Consider the following 23,622-nt stretch of genomic DNA (forward strand, 5'->3'; position numbering starts at 1 on the left):
TGGAGCCTAATCTTTTTTTTTCTTGACTGTGGCTGTGCTTAGTAACTTCCACCAAATAGTCTGGCAGAAGTGACAAAGCGTAATTAGGTCATAAAAGGCATTATGACTTCCTCCTTCTCTCTATCACGGATCCCTTGCACTAGAGGAAGCTTACTGCCATGTCCTAAAGACTCACGATGCTCCTAGGAGAGCTCCACTTGGCAAAGAACTGAGGCATTTACCCACAATCATATATATGTGAACTATTTTAGAAATAAATCATCCAGCCCCATTCAAGCCTTTATAAGACTGCAGTGTGGTTGACAGCCTAAGAGCAACTTCATGGAAGACCCAAAGCCAGAATCACACAGCTAAGCTGTTCCCAAATTTCTGACTCACAGAAACTGACAAATAATAAATGTCTGTTCTTATAAGGCACCAAGTTTTGCAGTGATCTGCTACACAGCAATAGATAAATATAATCAAGTAAGCCAGACTCCCACTCACTCTGAGTGGCTGTATTAACAGTTTTTTTGGTGGAATTCTTAGGGTTTTCAATAAATAAGATCCTGCTATTTGCAAACATATTTTTACTTCCTGTTTTCTGACATAGATGCTTTCATTTCTATTTCTCGCCTGATTGCTCTGGCTAGGACTTCTAGTACTCGCTGAACAGGAGAGGTGAGAATGGGCACCCCTGTCCTGTTTCTGATCCTACAGGAGAAGTTTTCAACCTTCCACCATTGAGTAAAATGAAAACTGTGAGCCTGTCATCTATGACCTTTAAAATGTTGAGGTACTTCCCCCTTCTACACCCATTATGTTGAGAATTTTTATCATGAAAGGATGATCAGTTCATTTCATTCACTCAGTCATGTCCAACTCTTTGCGACCCCAGGGACTGCATCACGCCAGGCTTCCATGTCCATCACCAACTCCTGGAGCTTACTCAAACTCATGTCCATCCAGTCGGTGATGCCATCCAACCATCTCATCCTCTGTCGTCCCCTTCTCCTCTTGCCTTCAATCTTTCCCAGCATCACAATCTTTTCCAAGGAGTCCGTTCTTCACCTTGGGTGGCCAAAGTATTGGATTTTCAGCTTTAGCATGAGTCCTTCCAATGAATATTCAGGACTGATTTCATTTAGGAATAACTGGTTACATCTCCTTGCAGTCCAAGGGACTCTCAAGAACATTACAATTCAAAAGCATCAATTCTTCGGCACTCAGCTTTCTTTACAGTCCAACAGTCACATCCATACAGGACTGACTACTGGGAAACCATAGCTTTGACTAGAACGATCTTTGTTGGCAAAGTAATACCTCTGCTTTTTAGTATGCTGTCTAGGTTGGTCATTGCTTTTCTTCCAAGGAGCAAGTGTCTTTTAATTTCATGGCTGCAGTCACCATCTGCAGTGATTTTGGAGCCCCCCAAAATAAAATCTCTCACTGTTTACATTGTTTCCCTATCTATCTGCCATGAATTGATGGGAAAAGATGTCATGATCTTAGTTTTCTGAATGTTGGCTTTTAGCCTACAATTTCACTCTCCTCTTTCACTTTCATCAAGAAGCTCTTCAGTTTTTCTTCGCTTTCTGCCATAAGGGTGGTGTCATCTGCACATCTATCCTGATATTTCTCCTGGCAATCTTGATTCCAGCTTGTGCTTCTTCCAGCCCAGCATTTCTCATGATGTACTCTGCATAGAAGTTAAATGAGCAGGGTGACAATATACAGACAGCCTTGACGTACGTACACCTTTTTCTATTTGGAACCTGTTGTTCCATGTCCAGTTCTAACTGTTGCTTCCTGACCTGCATACAGATTTCTCAGGAGCCAGGTCAGGTGGTCTGGTATTCCCATCTCTTGCAGAATTTCCCACAGTTTGCTATGATCCACACAGTCAAAGGCTTTGGCATAGTCAATAAAAGCAGTAGTAGATGTTTTTCTGGAATTCTCTTGCTTTTTCAATGATCCAGTGGATGTTGGCAATTGGATCTCTCATTCCTCTGTCTTTTCTAAATACAGCTTGAACATCTGAAGTTCTCAGTTCATGTTGAAGTCTGGCTTGGAGAATTTTAAGCATTACTTTGCTAGCGTGTGAGATGACTGCAATTGTGCGGTAGTTTGAGCATTCTTTGGCATTGCCTTTCTCTGGAATGAAAACTGACCTTTTCCAATCCTGTGGCCACTGTTGAGTTTTCCAAATTTGCCACATATTGAGTGCAGCACTTTAACAGCATTATACTTTAGGATTTGAAATCGCTCAGCTGGAATTCCATCACCTCCACTAGCTTTGTTCATAGTGATGCTTCCTAAGGCCCATCTGACTTCACATTCCAGGATGTCTGGCTATAGGTGAGTGACCACACCATAGTGGTTGTCTGGGTCATGAAGATGTTTTTTGTATAGTTCTTCTGTGAATTCTTGCCACCTCTTAGTATCTTTTGTCTCTGTTAGGTCCATATCATTTCTTTCCTTTATTGTGCCCATCTTTACATGAAATGTTCCCTTGATATCTCTAATTTTCTTGAAGAGATCTCTAGTCTTTCCCATTCTATTGTTTTCCTCTATTTCTTTGCATTGATTACTGAGGAAGGTTTTCATATCTTTCCTCTCTATTCTTTGGAACTCTGCATTCAAATGGTTATATCTTTCCTTTTCTCCTTTGCCTTTTGCTCCTCCTCTTTTCTCAGCTATTTGTAAGGCCTCCTTAGACAACCATTTTGCCTTCTTGCATTTCTTTTTCTTGGGGATGGTCTTGATCAACACCTCCTGTACAGTGTCACAAACCTCGGTCCATAGTTCTTCAGGCACCCTGTCTATCAGATCTAATCCCTTGAATCTATTTGTCACTTCCACTGTATCATCGTCAGCTATTTGATTTAGGTCATACCTGAATGGTTTAGTGGTTTTCCCTACTTTCTTCAATTAAGTCTGAATTTGGCAATAAGGAATTCATGATCTCAGCCACAGTCAGCTCCTGGTCTTGTTTTTGCTGACTGTATAGAGCTTCTCCATCTTTGGCTGCAAAGAATATAAGCAATCTGATTTCAGTGTTGACCATCTGGTGATATCCATGTGTACAGTTGTCTCTGGTGTTGCTGGAAAACGGTGTCTGCTATGACCAGTGCATTCTCGTGGCAAAACTGTTAGCCTTTGCCCTGCTCCATTTTGTACTCCAAGGCCAAACTTGCCTGTTACTCCAGGTATCTCTTGACTTCCTACTTTTTCATTCCAGTCCCCTATAATGAAAAGGACATATTTTTTGGGTGTTAGTTCTAGGAGGTCCTGTAGGTCTTCATAGAATGGCTCAACTTCAGCTTCTTCAGCATTACTGATTGGGGCATAGACTTGGATTACTGTGATACTGAATGGTTTGCCTTGGAGATCATTCTTTCGTTTTTGAGATTGCACCCAAGTACTGCATTTCAGATTCTTGTTGACTATGAGGGTTACTCCATTTCTTCTAAGGCATTCTTGCCCACAGTAGTAGATATAATGGTCATCTGAGTTAAATTCACCCATTCCAGTCCATTTTAGTTCACTGAGTCTTAAAATGTCAATGTTCACTCTTGCCATCTCCTGTTTGACCACTTTCAATTTACCTTGAGTCATGGGCCTAACAATTCAGGTTCTTATGCAATAGTGCTCTTTACAGCATCGGACTTTACTTCCATCATCAGTCAGATCTACAACTGGGTGTTGTTTTTGCTTTGGCTCTGTCTCTTCATTCTTTCTGCAGTTATTTCTCCAGTCTTCTCCAGTAGCATATTGGGCACCTACCAACCTGGGGAGTTCATCTTTCAGCATCTTATCTTTTTGCCTTTTCATACTGTTCATGGGGTTCTCAAGGCAAGAATAATGAAGTGGTTTGGCATTCCCTTCTCCAGTGGACCACGTTTTTTCAGAACTCTCCATCACGACCCATCCGTCCTGGGTGGCCCTACACAGCATGGCTCATAGTTTCATTGAGCGAGACAAGGCTGTGATCCATGTGGTAAGTTTGATTAGTTTTCTGTGACTGTGGTTTTCATTCTGTCTGCCTTCTGAGGGATGAGGATAAGAGGCTTATAGCTTTCTGATGTGAGCAACTGTGGGGGAAACTGGATCTTGTTCTGATAGGTGGAAAGGATGCTGGATTTTCTTAAAAGTTTTTCTTGCATTTTTTGAGATGACTTTTTTATTTCTCCTTCCATTTGTGTTGTCCTAAGTTGCTTCAGTTGTGTCTGACTCCTTACGACCCTTTGGACAGTAGCCAGCCAGGTTCCTTGATCCATGGGATTCGCAAGACAAGAATACTGGAGTGGGCTGCCATTTCCTACTTCAGGGGATCTTTCCGACCCAGGGATCGAACCTGCATCACTTTCATCTCCTACACTGGCAGGCGGGTTCTTTACCTCTACCACCATCTGGAAAAACTCACTTGTATTATGTTTCACATTTATATATTTGTATATATTGATCCATTCTTACACACAAAGATGAATCCTGATTGATCATGATGTATGATCCTTTTAATGTACTGCTGAATTTGGTTTCCGAGTGTTTTGCTGAGAATTTTTGCATCTATATTCATCAGGGATATTGCCCTGTAGTTTTCTTTTCCTATAGTGTCTTTATCTGGCTTTGGTAACAGGGTGATATTGATGTCAAAAAACGAACTTGGGAGTGGAACACACACTCCAGGAAAGAAACAACAATATGGCCAACAAGCAAAGGAAAGAAGGAATGCTGAAAAATTCTCAAAAATACAGAGATTAAACAACACAATCTTAAATGAGCAAAAGAGGGAAGAAACCAAAAGGGAAATTAGAAAATACTTAGAGACCAATGAAAATAAAAACATAACATACTAAAACTTATGATAGGGCTTCCCTGGTGGCTCAGTGGTAGGGAATCTGTCTTCCAATGTAGGAGACACAGGTTTGATCCCTGATCCAGGAATATCCCATGTGCCACAGAGCAACTAAACCCATGTGCCACAGCTATTGAGCTCTAGGAGCCTGGGAGTTGCAACTACTGAAGCTCACACATCCTAGAACCTGTGCTCCACAACAAGAGAAGCCACTGCAATGAGAAGCCTGCACACTCCAACTAGAGAGCAGCCCTCCCTCTCTGCAACGAGAGAAAAGCCTGCGCAGCAACAGAGACCCAGCACAACCAAAACCTGAGGGCATGTATGGATGTGAGAGTTGGACTGTGAAGAAGGCTGAGCGCCAAAGAATTGATGCTTTTGAACTGTGGTGTTGGAGAAGACTCTTGAGAGTCCCTTGGACTGCAAGGAGATCCAGCCAGTCCATTCTGAAGGAGATCAGCCCTGGGATTTCTTTGGAAGGAATGACGCTAAAGCTGAAACTCCAGTACTTTGGCCACCTTATGTGAAGAGTTGACTCACTGGAAAAGACTCTGATGCTGGGAGGGATTGGGGGCAGGAGGAGAAGGGGACGACAGAGGATGAGATGGCTGGATGGCATCACTGACTCGATGGACGTGAGTCTCAGTGAACTCCGGGAGTTGGTGATGGACAGGGAGGCCTGGTGTGCTGTGATTCATGGGGTTGCAGAGAGTTGGACACGACTGAGCGACTGAACTGAACTGAAACAAAAAAAACACCTACAGTATACAGCAAAGAGTGATCAGAGGAAAATTTATAACTGGAAATGCAGACATTGAAAAAGAAGATCCCCAAAGAGTAACTTTATACCTCAAGGAGCTAGAAGTGACACCAAACCTAGTAGAAGGAAGGAATTCATAAAGATGAGAGTTTATATAAATGTAAAAAAAAAACAGAAAAACAACAGAGAATAAAATAAAAAATTAGTTCTTAAAAAAGATCAACTAAATTGACAAACCTTTAGCTAGTCATTTGACAAAATCCAACACTCTTTCATGACAAAAAACATTTATCAATTTAGGAACAGAAGGGAATTTCCTCAGCATGATAAAGAGCATCTATGAAAAACCCACAGCTAACATCAAACTCAATGGTGAAAAACTGAAAATTTCCACATAAGATCCAGAGCAAAACAGTGATGTCCACTCTCACTGTATCTATTCAACATTGTATTAGAAGTTCTAGACAAAATAACTAGGCAAGAAAATAAATAAAAGACATCTATACTTCCCTAGTGGCTCAGATGGTAAAGAATTCACCTGCAATGCAGGAGACATGGGTTTGATTCCTGCGTCAGGAAGATCCCTAGGAGAAGGAAATGGCAACCCACTCCAGTGTTCTTGCCTGTAGAATTCCATGGACAGAGGAGCCTGGCAGGCTATAGTCTATGGGACTGCAAAGAGTCCGACACAATTGAGCAACTAACACTTTCACTTTCATACTGAAAGCAAGAAGTAGCTCTACTTGTAGAAGACATGATCTTATATGTAAGAAATCCTAATGAATTCATAAAACACTCTGAGAGTTCACAAATCCAAAATAAGTGGTAGGATGCAAGGTCAACACACACACAAAAATCAGTCAAATTTCTATACAACAGCAAAGAACAATCCACAACATTTTAATACCATCAAAAGGACTGAACTACTTAATAATAAATATAACAAAGAGGTACAAGATTTATATATGGAAAGCCACTAACCATTGCAAAAAGAAATGAAATAACCCAAATAAATGGAAAGAACTATGTTCATGATTGGAAGACTTCATATTTTTAAGATGGCCATTCTCCCCAAAGCAATCTATATTCAAGGCAATCTGTATAAAAGTCCAATGATCATTTCTATAGAAATGGAAAATCTGACCCTAAAATTCATAAGAAATTATGAGAGCCTGAATAATTAAAGCAATGTAAAAAGTTGAATGAACATACCTCCCAATTTGAAAACTTGCTACAACACGATCATAAAAAAATGCTGAGACTGGCATAGGAAAAACATAGAGAAAAAGTTAAGAGCCAAGAAATAAATCCATACATCTATGATAAATTAATTTTCAACAAAAATGTCAAAACCATTCAGTGAAGAAAGAACAGTCTCTTCACCAAATGGTGTTGGGCCAGTTGGGTAGCCACAGGCAAATGAATGAAGTTGGATCTCTATCTCACACTACACACAAAAATTAACTCAAAATGGTTTCAAGATTTAGTATGTAAGAGCCAAAACTATAAAAATCTCAGAAAAAAACATGACCTTGGATTTGGCAATGGTTTCTTATGCATGACACCAAAATTACAAGAAGCAGAAAGAAAAAAAGAGCAGATTGGAAAGAGAAGATACCTGAAAATCACTACTTGATAAGACCCTGATACTGGGAAAGATTGAAGGCAGGAGGAGAAGGGGATAAAAGAGGATAAGATGGTTGGATGGCATCACTGACTCAATGGACATGAGTTTGACCATGCTCCGGGAGTTGGTAATGGACAGGGAAGACTAGCGTGCTGCAGTTCATGGGGTTGCAAAGAGTTGGACACGACTAAATGACTGAACTTACTAATTGACTTGATAAGGATCTAGTATCCAGAATATATAAGAAACTTACAACTCAACAAAAAAAACCAAACCAACTGAAAAACAGAAAGGATCTGAACAGACATTTCTTCCAAGAAAATAATTAAATGGGCAACAAGTACATGAAGAAATGTTCAACATCATATTCCTTCAGTTCAGTTCAGTCGCTCAGTCGTGTCCGACTCTTTGCGACCCCATGAATCACAGCACGCCAGGCCTCCCTGTCCATCACCAACTCCTGGAGTTCACTCAGACTCACATCCATCGAGTCAGTGATGCCATCCAGCCATCTCATCCTCTGTCGTCCCCTTCTCCTCCTGCCCCCAATCCCTCCCAGCATCAGAGTCTTTTCAAATGAGTCAACTCTTCACATGAGGTGGCCAAAGTACTGGAGTTTCAGCTTTAGCATCATTCCTTCCAAAGAAATCCCAGGGCTGGTCTCCTTCAGAATGGACTGGCTGGATCTCCTTGCAGTCCAAGGGACTCTCAAGAGTCTTCTCCAACACCACAGTTCAAAAGCATCAATTCTTCGGCGCTCGGCCTTCTTCACAGTCCAACTCTCACATCCATACATGACCACAGGAAAAACCATAGCCTTGACTAGACGGACCTTTGGATATGCAAATGAAAACCATAATGAGATACCACACTTGAGATCTGTGCTAAGGTTACCATAATTGAAAATAAAAGGAAAACAAGCAAAGGCAAGGATATGGAGAAACTGCAACCCTCATACATTGCTAATGAGAATGTAAAATGGTACAGCTACCGTGGACCAGTAGTTCAGCAGCTGCTCAAGGCATCACAGAATTGTCACATTACCCAACAATCACACTGGGTACAGTTTTGGAAAGTTTCCTTTATGCCACTTTACTTTTACAAAAGACCCACATTAATATGTGTTTTTGTTAACCAAAAAGAAATCCAAAAAGGATCTTCATTTACAAAAAAAGATAGTTCTTTATTCTATCCCATTTCAGCTTACAAAAGATGTCATATAAATGCTCTACTTTCAGATGGCTGGGGAAGCCTGTACTTACTGAAAAGATCTGAAAACAGATATTCAAAAAAAAGGGCTTCCTGGTGGCTCACCAATAAAGAATCCGCCTGAAACACAGGAGCTGTAGGAGATGTAAGGTCTTGATCCCTGGGTCAGGAAGATCCCCTGGAGAAAGGAATGGCTACCCACTCCACTACTCTTGCCAGGAAAATTCCATGGACTGAGGAGCCTGGCAGGCTACAGTCCGTGGGGTCGCAGAGTTGGACATGATTAAAGTGATTTGGCATGCACAGTCAAACAAATACTTGCTCAAAAATGTTCCTAACAGCAATACAGACAATAGCTAAAAAACAGAAACTCATTTCTCTGTCAATCAATAACAGGTATACAAAATGCGGTATATCCATACAACAGAATTTTATTCAGCTATTTTAGAAAATACAGTACTGGTTTATGTGACAACATACATGAATCCTAAAAATATACTAAGAAACTAGAAATGAAAAGTCATTTATGTACTGTTGTTGTCTGGTCATTAAGTAGTGTCCAACTCTATGACCCCATGGACTGCAGCACGCTAGGCTTCCCTGTCCTTCACTATCTCCCAGAGTTTGCTCAAATTCATATTCATTGAGTCGATGATGCCATCCAACCATCTCATTCTCTGTCGCCCCCTTTCTCCTCCTGCCTTCAATCTTTCCCAATCTTTTCCAATGAGTTGGCTCTTTGCATCAGGTGGCCAATGTATTGGATGGAGCTTCAGCTTCAGCATTAAGTCCTTCCAAAGAGTATTCAGGGTTGATTTCCTTTAAGATTGACTGTATAATCTCACTTATATGAAGTCTCTAGAACAGGTAAATCTATAGAGACAGAGCAGATTTGGGGTTTCCAGGGATGGCAAAATAGGAAATGTGAAGTGACTGTCTAATGGTATGACTTTTCCTTTTGGAGTGATGACAATGTTTTAGAACTAGATAGAGGTAATGGTTGCACAACACTGTGCATGTGTGAATACATGGCACTGAGCTATACACTTCAAAATTGTTACTTTTTTAAAAAATTTATTTAATTGGAGGCTAATTACTTTACAATATTGTAGTGGTTTCTGCCATACATTCACATGAATCAGCCATGGGTGTACATGTGCTCCCCATCCTAAATACCCCTCCCGTCCCCATCCTATCCCTCAGGGTCATCCCAGTGCACCAGCCCTGAGCACCCTGTCTCATTCATGGAGCCTGGGCTGGCTATCTGTTTCACATATGATAATATACATGTTTCAATGCTATTCTCTCAAATCACCCCAGCCTCACCTTCTCTCCAGAGTCCAAAAGTCTGTTCTTTACATTTGTGTCTCTTTTGCTGTCTCACATATAGGGTCATCATTACCATCTTTCTAAATTCCATATATATGTGTTAATATACTGTATTGGTGTTTTTCTTTGACTTACTTCACTCTGTATAATAGGTTCCAGTTTCATTCACCTCATTAGACCTGATTCAAATGCATTCTTTTTAATAGATGAGTAATATTTCATTGTGTATATGTACCACAGCTTTCTTATCCATTCATCTGCCAACAGACATCTAGGTTGCTTCAATGACCTAGCTATTGTAAACAGTGCTCTGAAGAACACTGGGGTACCAGTGTCTCTTTCAATTCTGGTTTCCTCGGTGTGTATGCCCAGCAGTGGGAATCCTGGGTCATGTGGCAGTTCTATTTCCAGTTTTCTAAGGAATCTCCACTGTTCTCCATAGTGGCGGTACTAGTTTGCACTCCCACCAACAGTGTAAGAGGGTTCCCTTTCCTCCACACCCTCTCCAGAATTTATCATTTGTAGACTTTTTTGATAGCAGCCATTCTGACCGGTGTGAGATGGTACCTCATTGTGGTTTTGATTTGCATTTCTGATAATGAGTGATGTTGAGCATCTTTTCATGTGTTTGTTAGCCATCTGTACGTCTTCTCTGGAGAAATGTCTGTTTGGTTCTTTGGCTCATTTTTCGATTGGGTCATTTATTTTTCTCAAACTGAGCTGCAGGAGCTGCTTTTGAGATTAATTCTTTGTCAGTTGCTTCATTTGCTATTATTTTCTCCCATTCTGAAGGCTGTCTTTTCACCTTGCTTATAGTTTCCTTTGTTGTGCAAAAGCTTTTAAGTTTAACTAGGTCCTATTTCTCATTTTTGCTTTTATTTCCATTACTCTGGGGGTGGGTCATAGAGGATCCTGCTGTGATTTATGTCAGAGAGTGTTTTGCCTATGTTTTTCTCTAGGAGTTTTATAGTTTCAGATCTTACATTTAGAGCTTTAATCAACAAAATGGTTATTTTTATGAATGTGAATTTCACTTTGATAAAAAAAGTTAAATGGACACCTACCATATGATAGGTAGATAGGCAACAAAGAGAAATGAAGGTATATGTTCACTGTACACAAATGTTCACAGCTGCCTTATCTGTAATAGCCAAAAACTATAAACAACCTAAATCTCCATCAACAGACAACTGATAAAACAAATTTTGGAATATTAATATAATGAAATACATGCACTAAAACTCATTGAACTATATTCTTAAAATGGGTGAATTTTATTTTATACAATTATACTATCAGACGGATGTTTAAAAGTTAACCACCATTTAAAAAAAATAAAGATATTTATTTAAATTAAAGGAAAAGCACTACGTAAGATGCTTTTAAGCCACCTCTCCATCCTAACAAGAGTTGAAAAGACAAATCAATATTTCTTGTCTCTGTAAGAGAGGTAACGACAAACCACTGCCCTCTGAGACTGGAAAGAGGTGAACACAGGGAATCACAGCTTACCTGAGCAAAGAGTTACCGGCTGAAACTGCTGTGGGATCCAGTATCCAGGCAGGAAAACCTACACTATAACTGACTAATTGCTGGGGGGCTCAGTGTGGACAACTTTGAGAGTTAAAAACTCAAGGGGCATACAATCAGAGGGCCCCTCACCATTATCACCAGGAATGCAACCAGAAGTCCACAGTAAATATCAGAGAAAAATTCCCTTATGACTGGCAAGGCGAGGGTAAACTACCATTTTAAAATATATTAAAGCACTCTGTTCTTTCTTCCCTCAGGGGAAACTAGTGCATGCTAAGTTGCTTCAGTCGTGTCCAACTCTTTGCAACCCCATGGACGGTGGCCCACCAGGTTCCACTGTCCATGGGATTCCCCATGGAGTGGGTTGCCATGCCCTCCTCCAGAGGATCTTCTTGACCCAGGGATCGGACCCATGTATCCTGGGGCACTTGCAATGCAGGATTCTTTTAATGCTGAGCCACCGGAGAAGCCCATTTTAAAATACACCAAAGCAGTCTGTTCTTCTTAATAAGGCCTTCCCTCAGGAGAAACTAATTAGCCAGAGCCTAACCTGCTAGTGTATTATCAGAGCCTAAATGACCCAGGAAAAGAAAAATATTAATACCAAACTCCACCATACTCTAGCCATCCTGTCCCATGGAAAAGGGGAGAAGAAAACTAAGATATTGTAAACTTCACAGTCCAGAGGCATAGCCTTAAAAAGAATGAGACTTAATCACAGAACTAGAAAACACTTCCCTTCTACATCTTACCACTTTGTTACTAATGGCTTATTTACAGTAATTCCTTTTATTCAGTACCTCATATCTGGTTATCAAGAAAAAAATTACAAGACATATCTAAGAGCTAAATGCACATTTTGAAAAGGCAGAGCAAACATCAGAACCAGACAAGGCAGGCATGTTGATAGATTTATCAAAACAAGATTTTTTAAAACTCTTCATTTTGTATTGGGGTATAGCCAATTAACAATGTTGTGATAGTTTTAGGTGAACAGCAAAGGGACTGAGCCATACATATACACATATCCATTCTCCCCCAAACTCCCCTCCCATTAGGGCTGCCACATAACATTGAGCAGAGTTCCATGTGTTATACACTAAGTCCTTATTGGTTATCCATTTTGAATATAGCAGTGTGTACATGTCCATCCCAAACTCCCCAACTATCCCTTCCCATTGCCCACCCTCTTCCACCCCACCCCCGAACCAAAAGTTCCACCCCAGAACCAAAAGTTAGTTTTCTAGTCTATGAGTCTCTTTCTGTTTTGTAAGGTCATTTTTATTATTTCTTTTTAGATTCCAATATAAGGGATGTCATATATTACTTCTCCTTCTCTGACTTACTTCACTCAGTATGACAATCTCTAGATCCATCCATGTTGCTGCAAATGGCATTATTTCATTCTTTTTAATGGCTGGGTAATATTCTAGTGTACTTATGTACCACATCATCTTTATCCACTCCTGTTAGAACAAAGAATTTGAAAAAACTATGAGTGATATGCTAAGGACTCTAACGGATACAGTAGGCAATATACAAGATCAGATAGGCAATGTAAACAGAGAAACAGAAATCCTAAAAAAGAACCAGAAAGAAATGCTAGAGATCAAAAACGCTAATGGAAATGAAGAATGTCTTTGGTAGAATAACTAACTAGTTCAATAAGTCCCCACATATGAACAAGTTCCATTCTGAGAGTGTGTTCCTAAGTCCAATAAAGTTAGCCCAGGTAACCAACTAACACAATCAGTAATATAGTACTGTACTGCAGAAGGTTTAAAATATTTCACACAAATAACACATAAAAAATAAACATGAAAAATAAAAATTTTGAATCTTACAGTACAGTACAACAACTGGCACACAGGAGATGGCATCAAGTGAGCTGGCAAGATGAGTTACTGACTAGAGGAGGAAGAGGAAGTGGTAGGTGGTAGAGCTGAAGGATCACCAGCAGTAGGAGACGTAGGGCAAGCTGCAATTTCACTCATGCCTGACGTTGATGGCACAGGTTCTGGTTCCTTGGTGGATTCAATTCTATCTACCCTCTTGAAAAAATTATTCAGTGATGTCTGGGTAGTAGCTCTTCTTTTCTGATCATAGATGACATGGTTTCAGCACTGGGCTACATTCTGAACGGCGGCTACAACCTTCATGTACTGTTCTACACTTGGGATCTATGCCTCAAAAACTAACAGTGCTTCCTCAAATCAAGAAAATTCTCTTGCCATTTCCTGTGTTATGAATTCTTCAGTTACTTCTTCCTCTGGTCTCTCTCGGTCCTTTCTCTCGGCCTCTATTTATTTCATCATGCCTTCATTAGTAAGCTGCAGTTCAGTGCAATCATCCTCTTAAAGATTTAGCTCTAACATCTTGCTAAGGGTGAATATGCTGCAGAAGACTTCTTTGGACTCCTTATTCACCTTCTCAAATACATGAAAATCATGAACAAACTACAGGCAAAGGTTCCTCCAAACCCCATTCATGGTGACGGCTGTAATTTCATGCCAAGCAAAGTCAATGTTTTTTATGGCCTTGTAGATGTTACAGTCTTTTCAAAACTGTCACAAGGTTGTTCCTGATTCATCACCCACCTTTACGGCCTGACAAGAAGTGTGATGTAAATATTTCTTGAAAGTTGCTATAACTCCCTGGCCCACAGGCTGGATGAGTGACAAAATATTTGGTGGCAGATGCACTCCTTTGACGGTAGGATGAAGTCAATCATGAATGAAGGGTGGCCTGGAGCACTGTTGAGTAGCAAAAGAATGTTGAATGGGCTATGTCCTTCTCCAAGCAATATTTCTCTATCTCCAGGATTAAGTGGTGGAAGAGTCAGTCCTGGAAAATGGCCTGTGTAACCTAGGCTTTGGGGTTACTATTCCACATAACAGGAAGAGAGCCCTTGGCTATGTTTTTAAGGGCTCTTAGGTTCTCTGAATGATAAGCTGAATGAAAAGAGAATTTTCAGCTTCATATCGCCAGAAGCACTGACACCAAACAACAGAGTTAGCCTATTTTTTTGCTGCTTTATTGCCTGGCATCACTCTTCTTCCTTACTGATATACTTTCGGTTTGGCATCCTCTTCCAGTACAGTCTGGTCTCATCCACAAGATACCTACTCAGGTAAACACGTACCTTCATCAATAATTTATTAAAGTATTTCAGGAAATTAATGGGCAACTAGTGTATCTGCACTCACCACCTCGCCACTTACTTTTACTCTATGAAGGCTGGCTCTAGCCTCGAACCCATGAATCCAGCCAAGGCGGCATTAAAAGATGCCATCTGATTCTTCACTCAGTTTCTTCTTCAAGTCTTCATAAAGGCATTGAGCTTCCTGCCTTCATAAAGGCATTCAGCTGAAAGGGACTTGACACTGACACTGATCCTGCAGCCACACAGAGAAGTTTCTCCATCACTTTTCCATGCTTCTTTGATATTATTGTCAACGTCACTGGCATAGCAGACTTCACCTGTTCCATGACCCTGTTTTTGTTTCTTAGAATCATGCTTGGTTAAATAATTCATGTTATAAGAATGTGCAATATCTGCCATCTTTTCACCTTGCTCCACTCTTTCAATTTTCACTTTTGTTTCCATCATTACTGCTTTGTGCTATAGTACCAGCTTAGCAGTACTTAGTAGTACCAGCTACATCACCACTGCTTTAATACTCCAGACATCCTGGGCTTGAAATAAAAATACTGTATTCTATACATTCAGTTCAGTTCAGTTCAGTTGCTCAGTCACGTCCAATTCTTTGCAACCCCATGGACTGCAGCACGCCAGGTCTCCCTGTCCATCACCAACTCCCAGAGTTTACGCAAACTCAGGTCCATCCAGTTGGTGACGCCATCAAACTATCTCATTCTCTGTCGTCCCCTTCTCCTCCTGCCTTCAATCTTTCCTAGCATCAGGGTCTTTTCTAATGAGTCAGTTCTTCACATCAGGTGACCAAAGTATTGGAGTTTCAGCTGCAGCATCAGTCCTTCCAGTGAATATTCAGGACTGATTTCCTTTAGGATGGACTGGTTGGATCTCCTTGCAGTCCAAGAGTCTCTCAAGAGACTTCTCCAACACCACAGTTCAAAAGCATCAATTCTTCAGCACTCAGCTTTCTTTATAGTCCAACTCTCACACCCATACCTGACTACTGGAAAAACCATAGCTTTGACTAGACAGATCTTTGTCAGCAAAGTAATGTCTCTGCTTACGTGACTACTGGAAAAACCATAGCTTTGACTAGACAGATCTTTGTCGACAAAGTAATGTCTCTGCCTTTTAATACGCCATCTAGGTTGGTCATAACTTTTCTTCCAAGGAGCAAGCGTCTTTTAATTTCATGGCTGCAGTCACCATCTGCAGTGATTTTGCAGCCCCCTAAAATAAAATCTCTCACTGTTTCCACCATTCCCCCATCTATTGCCATGAAGTGATGGGACCAGATGTCATGATCTCAGTTTTCTGAATGTTGAGTACATTACTGTACAGTAAAACACTATACCTTTTCAACAAAGGTCCATATAATCAAAGCTATGGTTTTTCCACTGGTCATGTATGGATGTGAGAGTTAGACCATAAAGAAGGCTGAGTGCTGAATAATTGATGTGTTACAACTGTGGTGCAGGAGAAGATGCTTGATACTCCCCTGGACTGCAAGGAGATCACATCAGTCAATCCTAAAAGAAATCAGTCCTGAATTTTCATTGGAAGTACTAATGCTGAAGCTGAAGCTCCAATACTCTGGCCACCTACCTGATGGGAAGAGCCGACTCACTGGAAAAGACCCTGATGCTGGGGAAGACTGAAGGCGAAAGCAGAAGACGGTGGCAGAGGATGAGTGGTTAGATAGCATCACTGACTCAATGGACATGAATCAGAGCAAACTCCAGGAGATAGGGAAGAACAGAGGAACCTGTAGTCCATGGAGTTCAAGAGTTGGATACGACCTAGCAATTGAACAACAACAACAAAACTATACAAAGGCACAACCATTTGTAGGGGATGCACACATGTGATGACGTATGCCACACACATAATATGTGACTGGACATGCAAACACACATTCCAATCTTTGAAAATTCACAACTTTAAACTTTATACATAGGCGACTTATTGCAGATGGGGCAAGGCTGAGGAAAGACCTCTAAAAGCTTAAAAATATCTGAACAGAAACTTTAAAAACTAAAAAGCAAAGAGGACAAAAACCAAGAGAAAACAAAACAAAAATAAAAAGAGAATATCCAAGGACTGTGAGATAACCACAGAAAGTGTAACAAAAGTTCTTGGACTACCAGAAGATAGAAAGTAACAGAAGTAACATTTGAAACAATAACAGTAATGCAGACACCAGACAAAAGATACAGGAAGTTGCAGAACTCCAAGCAGGGTAACTGCCAAAAAAACTACACCTACACATATTATTTCAAACTACAGAAAATTAAAGATAAAGAATAAAACTCCTGAAAAAAGTTACAGGGGAAAATAATCTTACCTAATAGATAAACAAGAGTAGGGATTACATCCAATTTCTCCTCAGAAACTACGCAAGTAAAAAGAGAGAGGAGTAATATTTAAAGGAGAAATATTTCAAGTATTGGGGGGCAGGGAGGGGAGGGAAAAAAAAACCTAGAATTCTGTATCCTGTGAAATTATCTTTAGAAATGAAAGAGAAATAGAGACTTTCTTAAACAAAAATTGGTGGAATATGTTGCCAGTAGACCCTGCCTTTCAAGGTATGCTATGAGAAGCTCTTGAAAGAGAAGGAAAATGATAAAGGTCAGAAATTTACATCTATATAAAGAAAAGAAGTTTCCAGGAATACGTAAAATGAAAACTTCTATATGCTCAATTAAAACCACAGAGTGGAGCTAAATATACGAACAAAGAACAAGGGCAACAAATACAAAACAGTAACAAATATGGTAGAATTAACAAATATTTATATGAATTAATATTTATTAATTCATCCATATTAATAATCATTTTGAATGCCAATGGTCTAAATGCACCAACTAGAAGACAGATTTGTCACCGTAGATTAAAAAATAAGACCTAAGTATGCTGCTGCTGCTGCTAAGTCGCTTCAGTCGTGTCCGACTCTGTGCGACCTCAGAGACGGAAGCCCACCAGGCTCTCCCGTCCCTGGGATTCTCCAGGCAAGAACACTGGAGTGTGTTGCCATTTCCTTCTCCAATGCATGAAAGTGAAAAGTGAAAGTGAAGTTGCTCAGTCGTGTCCGACTCTTCTCGACCCCATGGACTGCAGCCTACCAGGCTCCCCCATTCATGGGATTTTCTAGGCCAGAGTACTGGAGTGGGGTGCCATTGCCTTCTCCAAGACCTAAGTATATGTTATCTCAATACCCACTTTAAACATAGATTAAAAGCAAATGGATGGAGGGATTTCCCTGAAGTTCTGTGGTTAAGAATCTGCTCTTCCACTGCAGGGAGCAAGTGGAGCATGCGTTTGATCTCTGGCCAGGGAACTAAACTTTCAAGAACCATGTGGCATTGGGAAAAAAAAAAAATATATATATATATAGCAATACTATGAACAACTCTGGGCTTCCCAGGTGGCACTAGTGGTAAAGAATCCACCTGCCAATGCAGGAGATGCAGATTCGATCCCTGGGTCCAGAAGATTCCCTGGTGAAGGGAATGGCAACCCACTCCAATAGTCCAGTATTCTTGCCTGGAGAATTCCATGGACAGAGGAGCCTGGCAGACTACAGTCCATGGGGTCACAAAGAGTTGGACACAACTGAGAGACTAACACATACATGAACAACTCTATGGCCATAAATTTGATAATTTGATAAGCTGGATGAAAGTGAAAGTTGCTCAGTTGTATCTGACTTTTTGTGACCCCATGGACTCCATGGAATTCTCCAGGCCAGAAAACTAGAGTGGGTAGTCTTTCCCTTCTCCAGGAGATCTTCCCAACCCAGGGATTGAACCTAGGTCTCCTGCACTGCATGTGGATTCTTTTACCAGCTGAGCCACAAGGGAAGCCCAAGAATACTGGAGTGGGTAGCCTATCCCTTCTCCGGAGGATCATCCCAACCCAGGAGTCAAACAAGGGTCTCCTGCATTGCAGGCAAATTCTTTATCAACTGAGCTATCAGGGAAGCCCCATAAAACAAACCAATTCTTTGAAAAACACAACTTTTGCTGAAACACAATAAAAAATAAACAATCTGAATATAACTGTATTAAAGAAACTGAATCAATAATTAGTAACCGTTCAAAACAGAAAGCACCAGGCCCAGATGGGTCACTGTAAAATTCTATCAAGCATTTAAGGAGAAATTATACCAATTCTCTACAATATCTTTAGAAGACAGAAGGAGTGGGACTACTTCCAATTTACTCCATTAAGCCAGCATGTACCTAATACCAAAAAAAACCCCCCAAAACGACAATGACATCACAAAAGAAAAAAACACAAACTCATGAATACAGATGCCACAATAAAATATTAGCTAATCAAATCAAACAATGTATAAAAAGAATTATATACCACAGCCAAGCAGGATTTACCTCAGTTATGCAGTCACGCATCTTGGTATTTAACCAAAAGAGATAAAAATTTATGTTCACAACAAAACTTTCACAGAGATGCTTACAGCTTGGAAACAGTTAAAATGTCCTTCAGTAGATGAACAGATAAACTATGGTACACCTAGACAACGGAATATTACTTAATGCTAATTGCTGGGAGAATATCAACAACCTCAAATACACAGATGATACCAGTCTAATGGCAGAAAGTGAAGAGGAACTAAAGAGCCTCTTGATGAAGGTGAAAAAGGAGAGTAAAAAGGTGGCTTAAAAGTCAACATTCAAAAATGAAGAACATGACCTCTGGTCCCATCACATCATGGCAAACAGAAGGGGAATAAGTGGAAGCAATGTCAGATTTTCTTTTCTTGGGCCCGAAAATCACTGCAGATGGTGACTGCAGTCATGAAATTAAAAGACCCTTGGATCCTTGGAAGGAAAGCTATGACAAACCTAGACAGTGTATTAAAAAGCAAAGACATCACTTTGCTGACAAAGGCCCATAGAATCAAAGCTATGGCATTTTCAGTAGTCATGTACAGACCTGAGAGTTGGACTATAAAGAAGACTGAGTGCTGAAGAATTGATGCTTTTGAACTGCAGTCCTGGAGAAGACTCTTGATAGTCCCTTGGACTGCAAGGAGATCAAACTAGTCAATCCTAAAGGACATCAACCCTGAATACTCACTGGAAGGACTGATGCTAAATCTGAAGTTCCAATACTTTGGCCACGTGATGCAGAGCTGACTCATCGGAAAAGACCCTGATGTTGGGAAAAACTGAGGGCAAGAGGAGAAGGAGGCGGCAGAGGTTGAGATGATTAGATAGGATTACCACCTCACTGGACATGAACGTGAGCAAATGCTGGGACATAATGAAGGACAGGGAAGCCTGGAGTGCTGCAGTCCATAGGGTCTCAAAGAATTGGACATGACTTAGCAACTGAACAACAACAAAGGTGAAATAGTTGATAAAGAATCCACTTGCCAATGTAGGAGACACAAGAGACATGAGTTTGATCCACAGGTTGGGAAGATCCCCAGAGTAGGAAATGGCAGCCCACTCCAGTATTCTTGCCTGAGAAATTCCATGGACAGAGGAGCCTGGCGGGCTACAGTCCATGGGGTTGTGAAGAGGCAGATACGACTGAGTAAGCAGGCACAGGATGTATAACATCATCTGCGGGTGTTGTGTAGTCACTAAGTTGTATTGACCTCTGTGTGACCCCATTGACTGTAGCCCTCCAGACTCCTCTGTCCATGGGATTTCCCAGGCAAGAATACTGGAGTGGGTTTCCATTTCCTCCTCCAGGGGATCTTCCCAACACAGGGATGGAGCCCACACCTACTGCACTGGCAGGTGGATTCTTTATCACTGAGGCACCATGGAAGGAAAAAAATTCATAACCGGGTTCTTGCCCTAGTGAGAACTGTGGAATTATGTGTGATTTAGAGCAGGACTCAATTTCCTTATGGGAAATTTATTACCCTGCAGGGTCATAACATCCTAAAGAATCTGTTAAGCTATATAAACTGTAAAGCACTATATAATCCTGAAGTATCCTTATGATGACTAAGATTATGGGAGACTTGAAAAACAAAAACATCCAACCATGCCCAGCATAATGATCAGTAAATATTTACTAAATGAATAAAGGATTTCCCTGGTGGCTCAGATGGTAAAGCGTATGAATAAAAGTATTTTACTTTAGAATCATTGCAAAGGAAGTTATAGGAAAAATGGATCAATAAAACTGATCGTGAGATATTCTTCAATGAAAAACTCCACACCAGTTCTAAACCAATTCCACAGTGAATAAGCCCCAAATATTTCAAAACTACAAAGCCTACTACTACTACAAATACCATTCATTTGTAAGAGAAATTTCAATAGCAGCATTCCAGAAAAATAGATAAATTAGAAAATCTGAGACCAAAAAAAGTTGTTTGATGTTAGGCTACTGGAAGCACTACAGAAAAAGAGAGGCATAAAAAATACAAAACCCAGGCAAGACTTAGCATTTAGTTTGGCTTTAACTCTCTTAAGAGTTAACATAAGCTTACATACTAAGAGAGACACCCACCAGTGCTTCCCTCAGTAATTTTAATATTCTTTTGTGGCTCAGCTAGTAAAGAATCCACCTGCAATGCAGGAGACCTGGGTTTGATCCCTGGGCTGGGAAGATCCCCTAGAGAAGGGAAAGGCTACCCACTCCAGTATTTTGGCTAGAGAATTCTATGGACTGTATAGTCCATGGGGTGGCACAGACATGACTGACTTTCACTTTCACTTGACAAACAAAATACCAATTAACGTGGACACTGGCATTATTGTAAAAAGTTGTAATTGAAGGTAGTTGAAGTTTCCCTTTGTATACAAACATATCATCACATGGAGTGAACTACAGACTTTACCTTGTGTCAATGTAAGCTCATCAATTGTAACAAATGTACCACACTAAAGGGGAATGTTTATAATGGAAGAGACTATGCATGTGTGGGGAAGGCGGTACATGGGAAATCTCTATCATTTTCCCCTCAATTTTGCTGTGAACTAAAACTGCTCTTTGGCTTTCCTAGGTGGCTGAGTGGTAAAGAATCTGCCTGCCAATACAAGAGACACGGGTTCGACCCTTGGGTCAGGAAGATCGGCTGCAGGAGGCAAGAGATTTCTTGCCTGGGAAATCTCATGGACAGGGGAACCTGGCAGGCTACAGTCCATGCAAAAGAGTCAGATATGCTTTAGCAACTAAACAACAACAAAATTGCTCTTACAAAAATCCAGTCTTTAAAAGGAAAAGCAATTAAGTTATAAGTTTATATTGACTTACTTCACAGCTAGTCCTCCGGGAATAGGTTTTCCTTCCCTCCCTCTCTATATTCTGGCTCTCAATGTCCATTGTTCATGTTTCTTCATCATTTTATTGTCATCTTAGAATGTAACGACCTTTCCACCTTGGTTCTCAACAGTCTCTGGATATACCAATTCCAAAATTCAAGAAATGATGTGAATGGTCTAGCTGCATCAGACATTGAGCTCTGATTCAAATAACTACTTTGGCTGGAGAAGGTATGTGGGATCATATGCTTCTAAGTCCAAACCTTTACTCTCTGGTCATCAGAATGATGTGCCTATAACACTGACAGGTTTCTAAAGAAAAGGCTGTGAGCAATGAAGTCAGGTAACAATCTTACCTGTTTAAATCAAAAAGGAAAGGCAAACTTTTCTGTTTTTAATTCCCAATATTCTCTTAACTTAGAACTGAATTAATGTAGAAGTGATCATCTGTGTACAAATGAGGCTAATTCTCTGTTATAAAGTTAATTTTTAAATTACACTTAAAATATATCTTATAATAAAAAAAAATCCTGCATGGAAGGAAATTAAATGCAAAAAAAACCAAAATAAAATTTTTTTTTAAAGTTACTAAATCTTTTGTTGCCTCAGTTTTTTCACCTTAATACAGGGATAATAATAAAATGGCTCTAAAGGTTAAATGAGAAATATGTATGAAGCATTCAGAGTTCTGTGAATATTAGCAAATACTGCTCTTAAAGAAATTTTTAAAAATCTTAAATTTTTTCCCACATAAAATGTCTTCTAATTCTACAACTTCAATACTTGTTTTTCCATAGTTGTATAATTTACAAACTATATGATATCACTAAAATCTCTACCACAGCTACACAGAATTATATTGTCATCTTTCAATTTTTAACTTTTTCAGCTTAATAAGACATAATGTGTTAAAATTTTTAAAATAACAAGCACCCCCTGAACACACAGTTTCAGACTATAAAGATACTGTTCTGAACCTAGAGCTGCAAAGACAAAAGAAGACAAGAGCTATTTTGTTTACAACTAAACCATGCACTGAGGGCTTCCCACTGATAAAGAATCTGACTGCCAGTGCAGGAGATGCAAGAGTCTTGAGTTTGATCCCGGGGCTGGGAAGATGCCTGGAATAAGAAATGGTAACCTACTCCAGTATTCTTGCCTGGAAAATCCCAAGGACAGAGGAGCCTGGTGGGCTCCATGGGATCACAAAGAGTTAGACACAATTGAGCACACTAGCACACATACAAACTGCACTGAGGAAGAACCACTTCACTGGCTAAGTCTAGAGAGGTACCTGAAACCTACTAGGTCAAATTTTAAGGAGAAATATAAAAGGTCAATGACTAACTGCACAAATATGATAGAAGAGATCTGGAGTATCGTGGTAATACCACAGAACATCACAGGATGGAAAAGAATGGCAGAAAATTATGAGGATAATTCTTAAAAAGAGGTTGGAACCAGATTGAGAAGGTTTTTGAAAAAAAAAAAAGGCAAAGAAATTTGAAATATATGTGGTAGATGATGAGAGGCCATCAGAAATTTTTTAAAGAGCAACATTTGGAAGGAGAGATTGAGGACAGAGGCAGGAAGCATTACAATAAATCAATCAATAAGAAGTATAAAATTTCTAACAAAATCTAGTTTTTGTCCTAGTTTGAACATTTTACTAGTTGTGTGAGAACAAACTGCTAAAACCCTCATAGGCTCAGTTTTCTTATCTGAAAATAATAGTAAATATTACAATGCTATTTTGAAGATTAATGACATAATGTACGTATAATGCTTAGAGTAACTCGATATCATAGCAGATGCATGTATCATTCACTATGTACCACACACTATTCTAAGATTTTAATGTGTTTAATTCATTTGATTCTCACAATAGTCCTACCAGATAGATATTGCTATTTTCTCCAC

The 23,622-nt window shown here is 40.0% G+C and overlaps 1 protein-coding gene across 4 annotated transcripts in view; it reads right to left on the reverse strand.

The window, feature by feature from the left end:
• The window catches only part of G2E3 (G2/M-phase specific E3 ubiquitin protein ligase), a 74,782-nt gene that overhangs the window by 48,103 nt on the left and 3,057 nt on the right, over positions 1 to 23,622 (reverse strand). Inside the window, exons 1-2 of one of the 4 annotated variants that reach the window (XM_010847024.1) lie at positions 7,216 to 7,230; positions 6,810 to 6,858 (exon numbers count right to left, since the gene is read on the reverse strand). The exons of 2 other annotated variants lie outside the window; for them this stretch is intronic. Coding sequence is in view for 1 of the 2 variants with exons in the window: in XM_010847023.1 (XP_010845325.1) it covers positions 6,810 to 6,865 (56 nt within the window). In the remaining variant the exon portion in view is untranslated. Of the gene's footprint in view, positions 1 to 6,809; positions 7,301 to 23,622 lie in introns of those variants that run through there. One more of the 4 variants, XM_010847023.1, reaches the window with a different exon arrangement.

This window comes from Bison bison, unplaced genomic scaffold, assembly GCF_000754665.1.
Source record: "Bison bison bison isolate TAMUID 2011002044 unplaced genomic scaffold, Bison_UMD1.0 scf7180017864242, whole genome shotgun sequence".
NCBI classification, from domain to species: domain Eukaryota; kingdom Metazoa; phylum Chordata; class Mammalia; order Artiodactyla; family Bovidae; genus Bison; species Bison bison.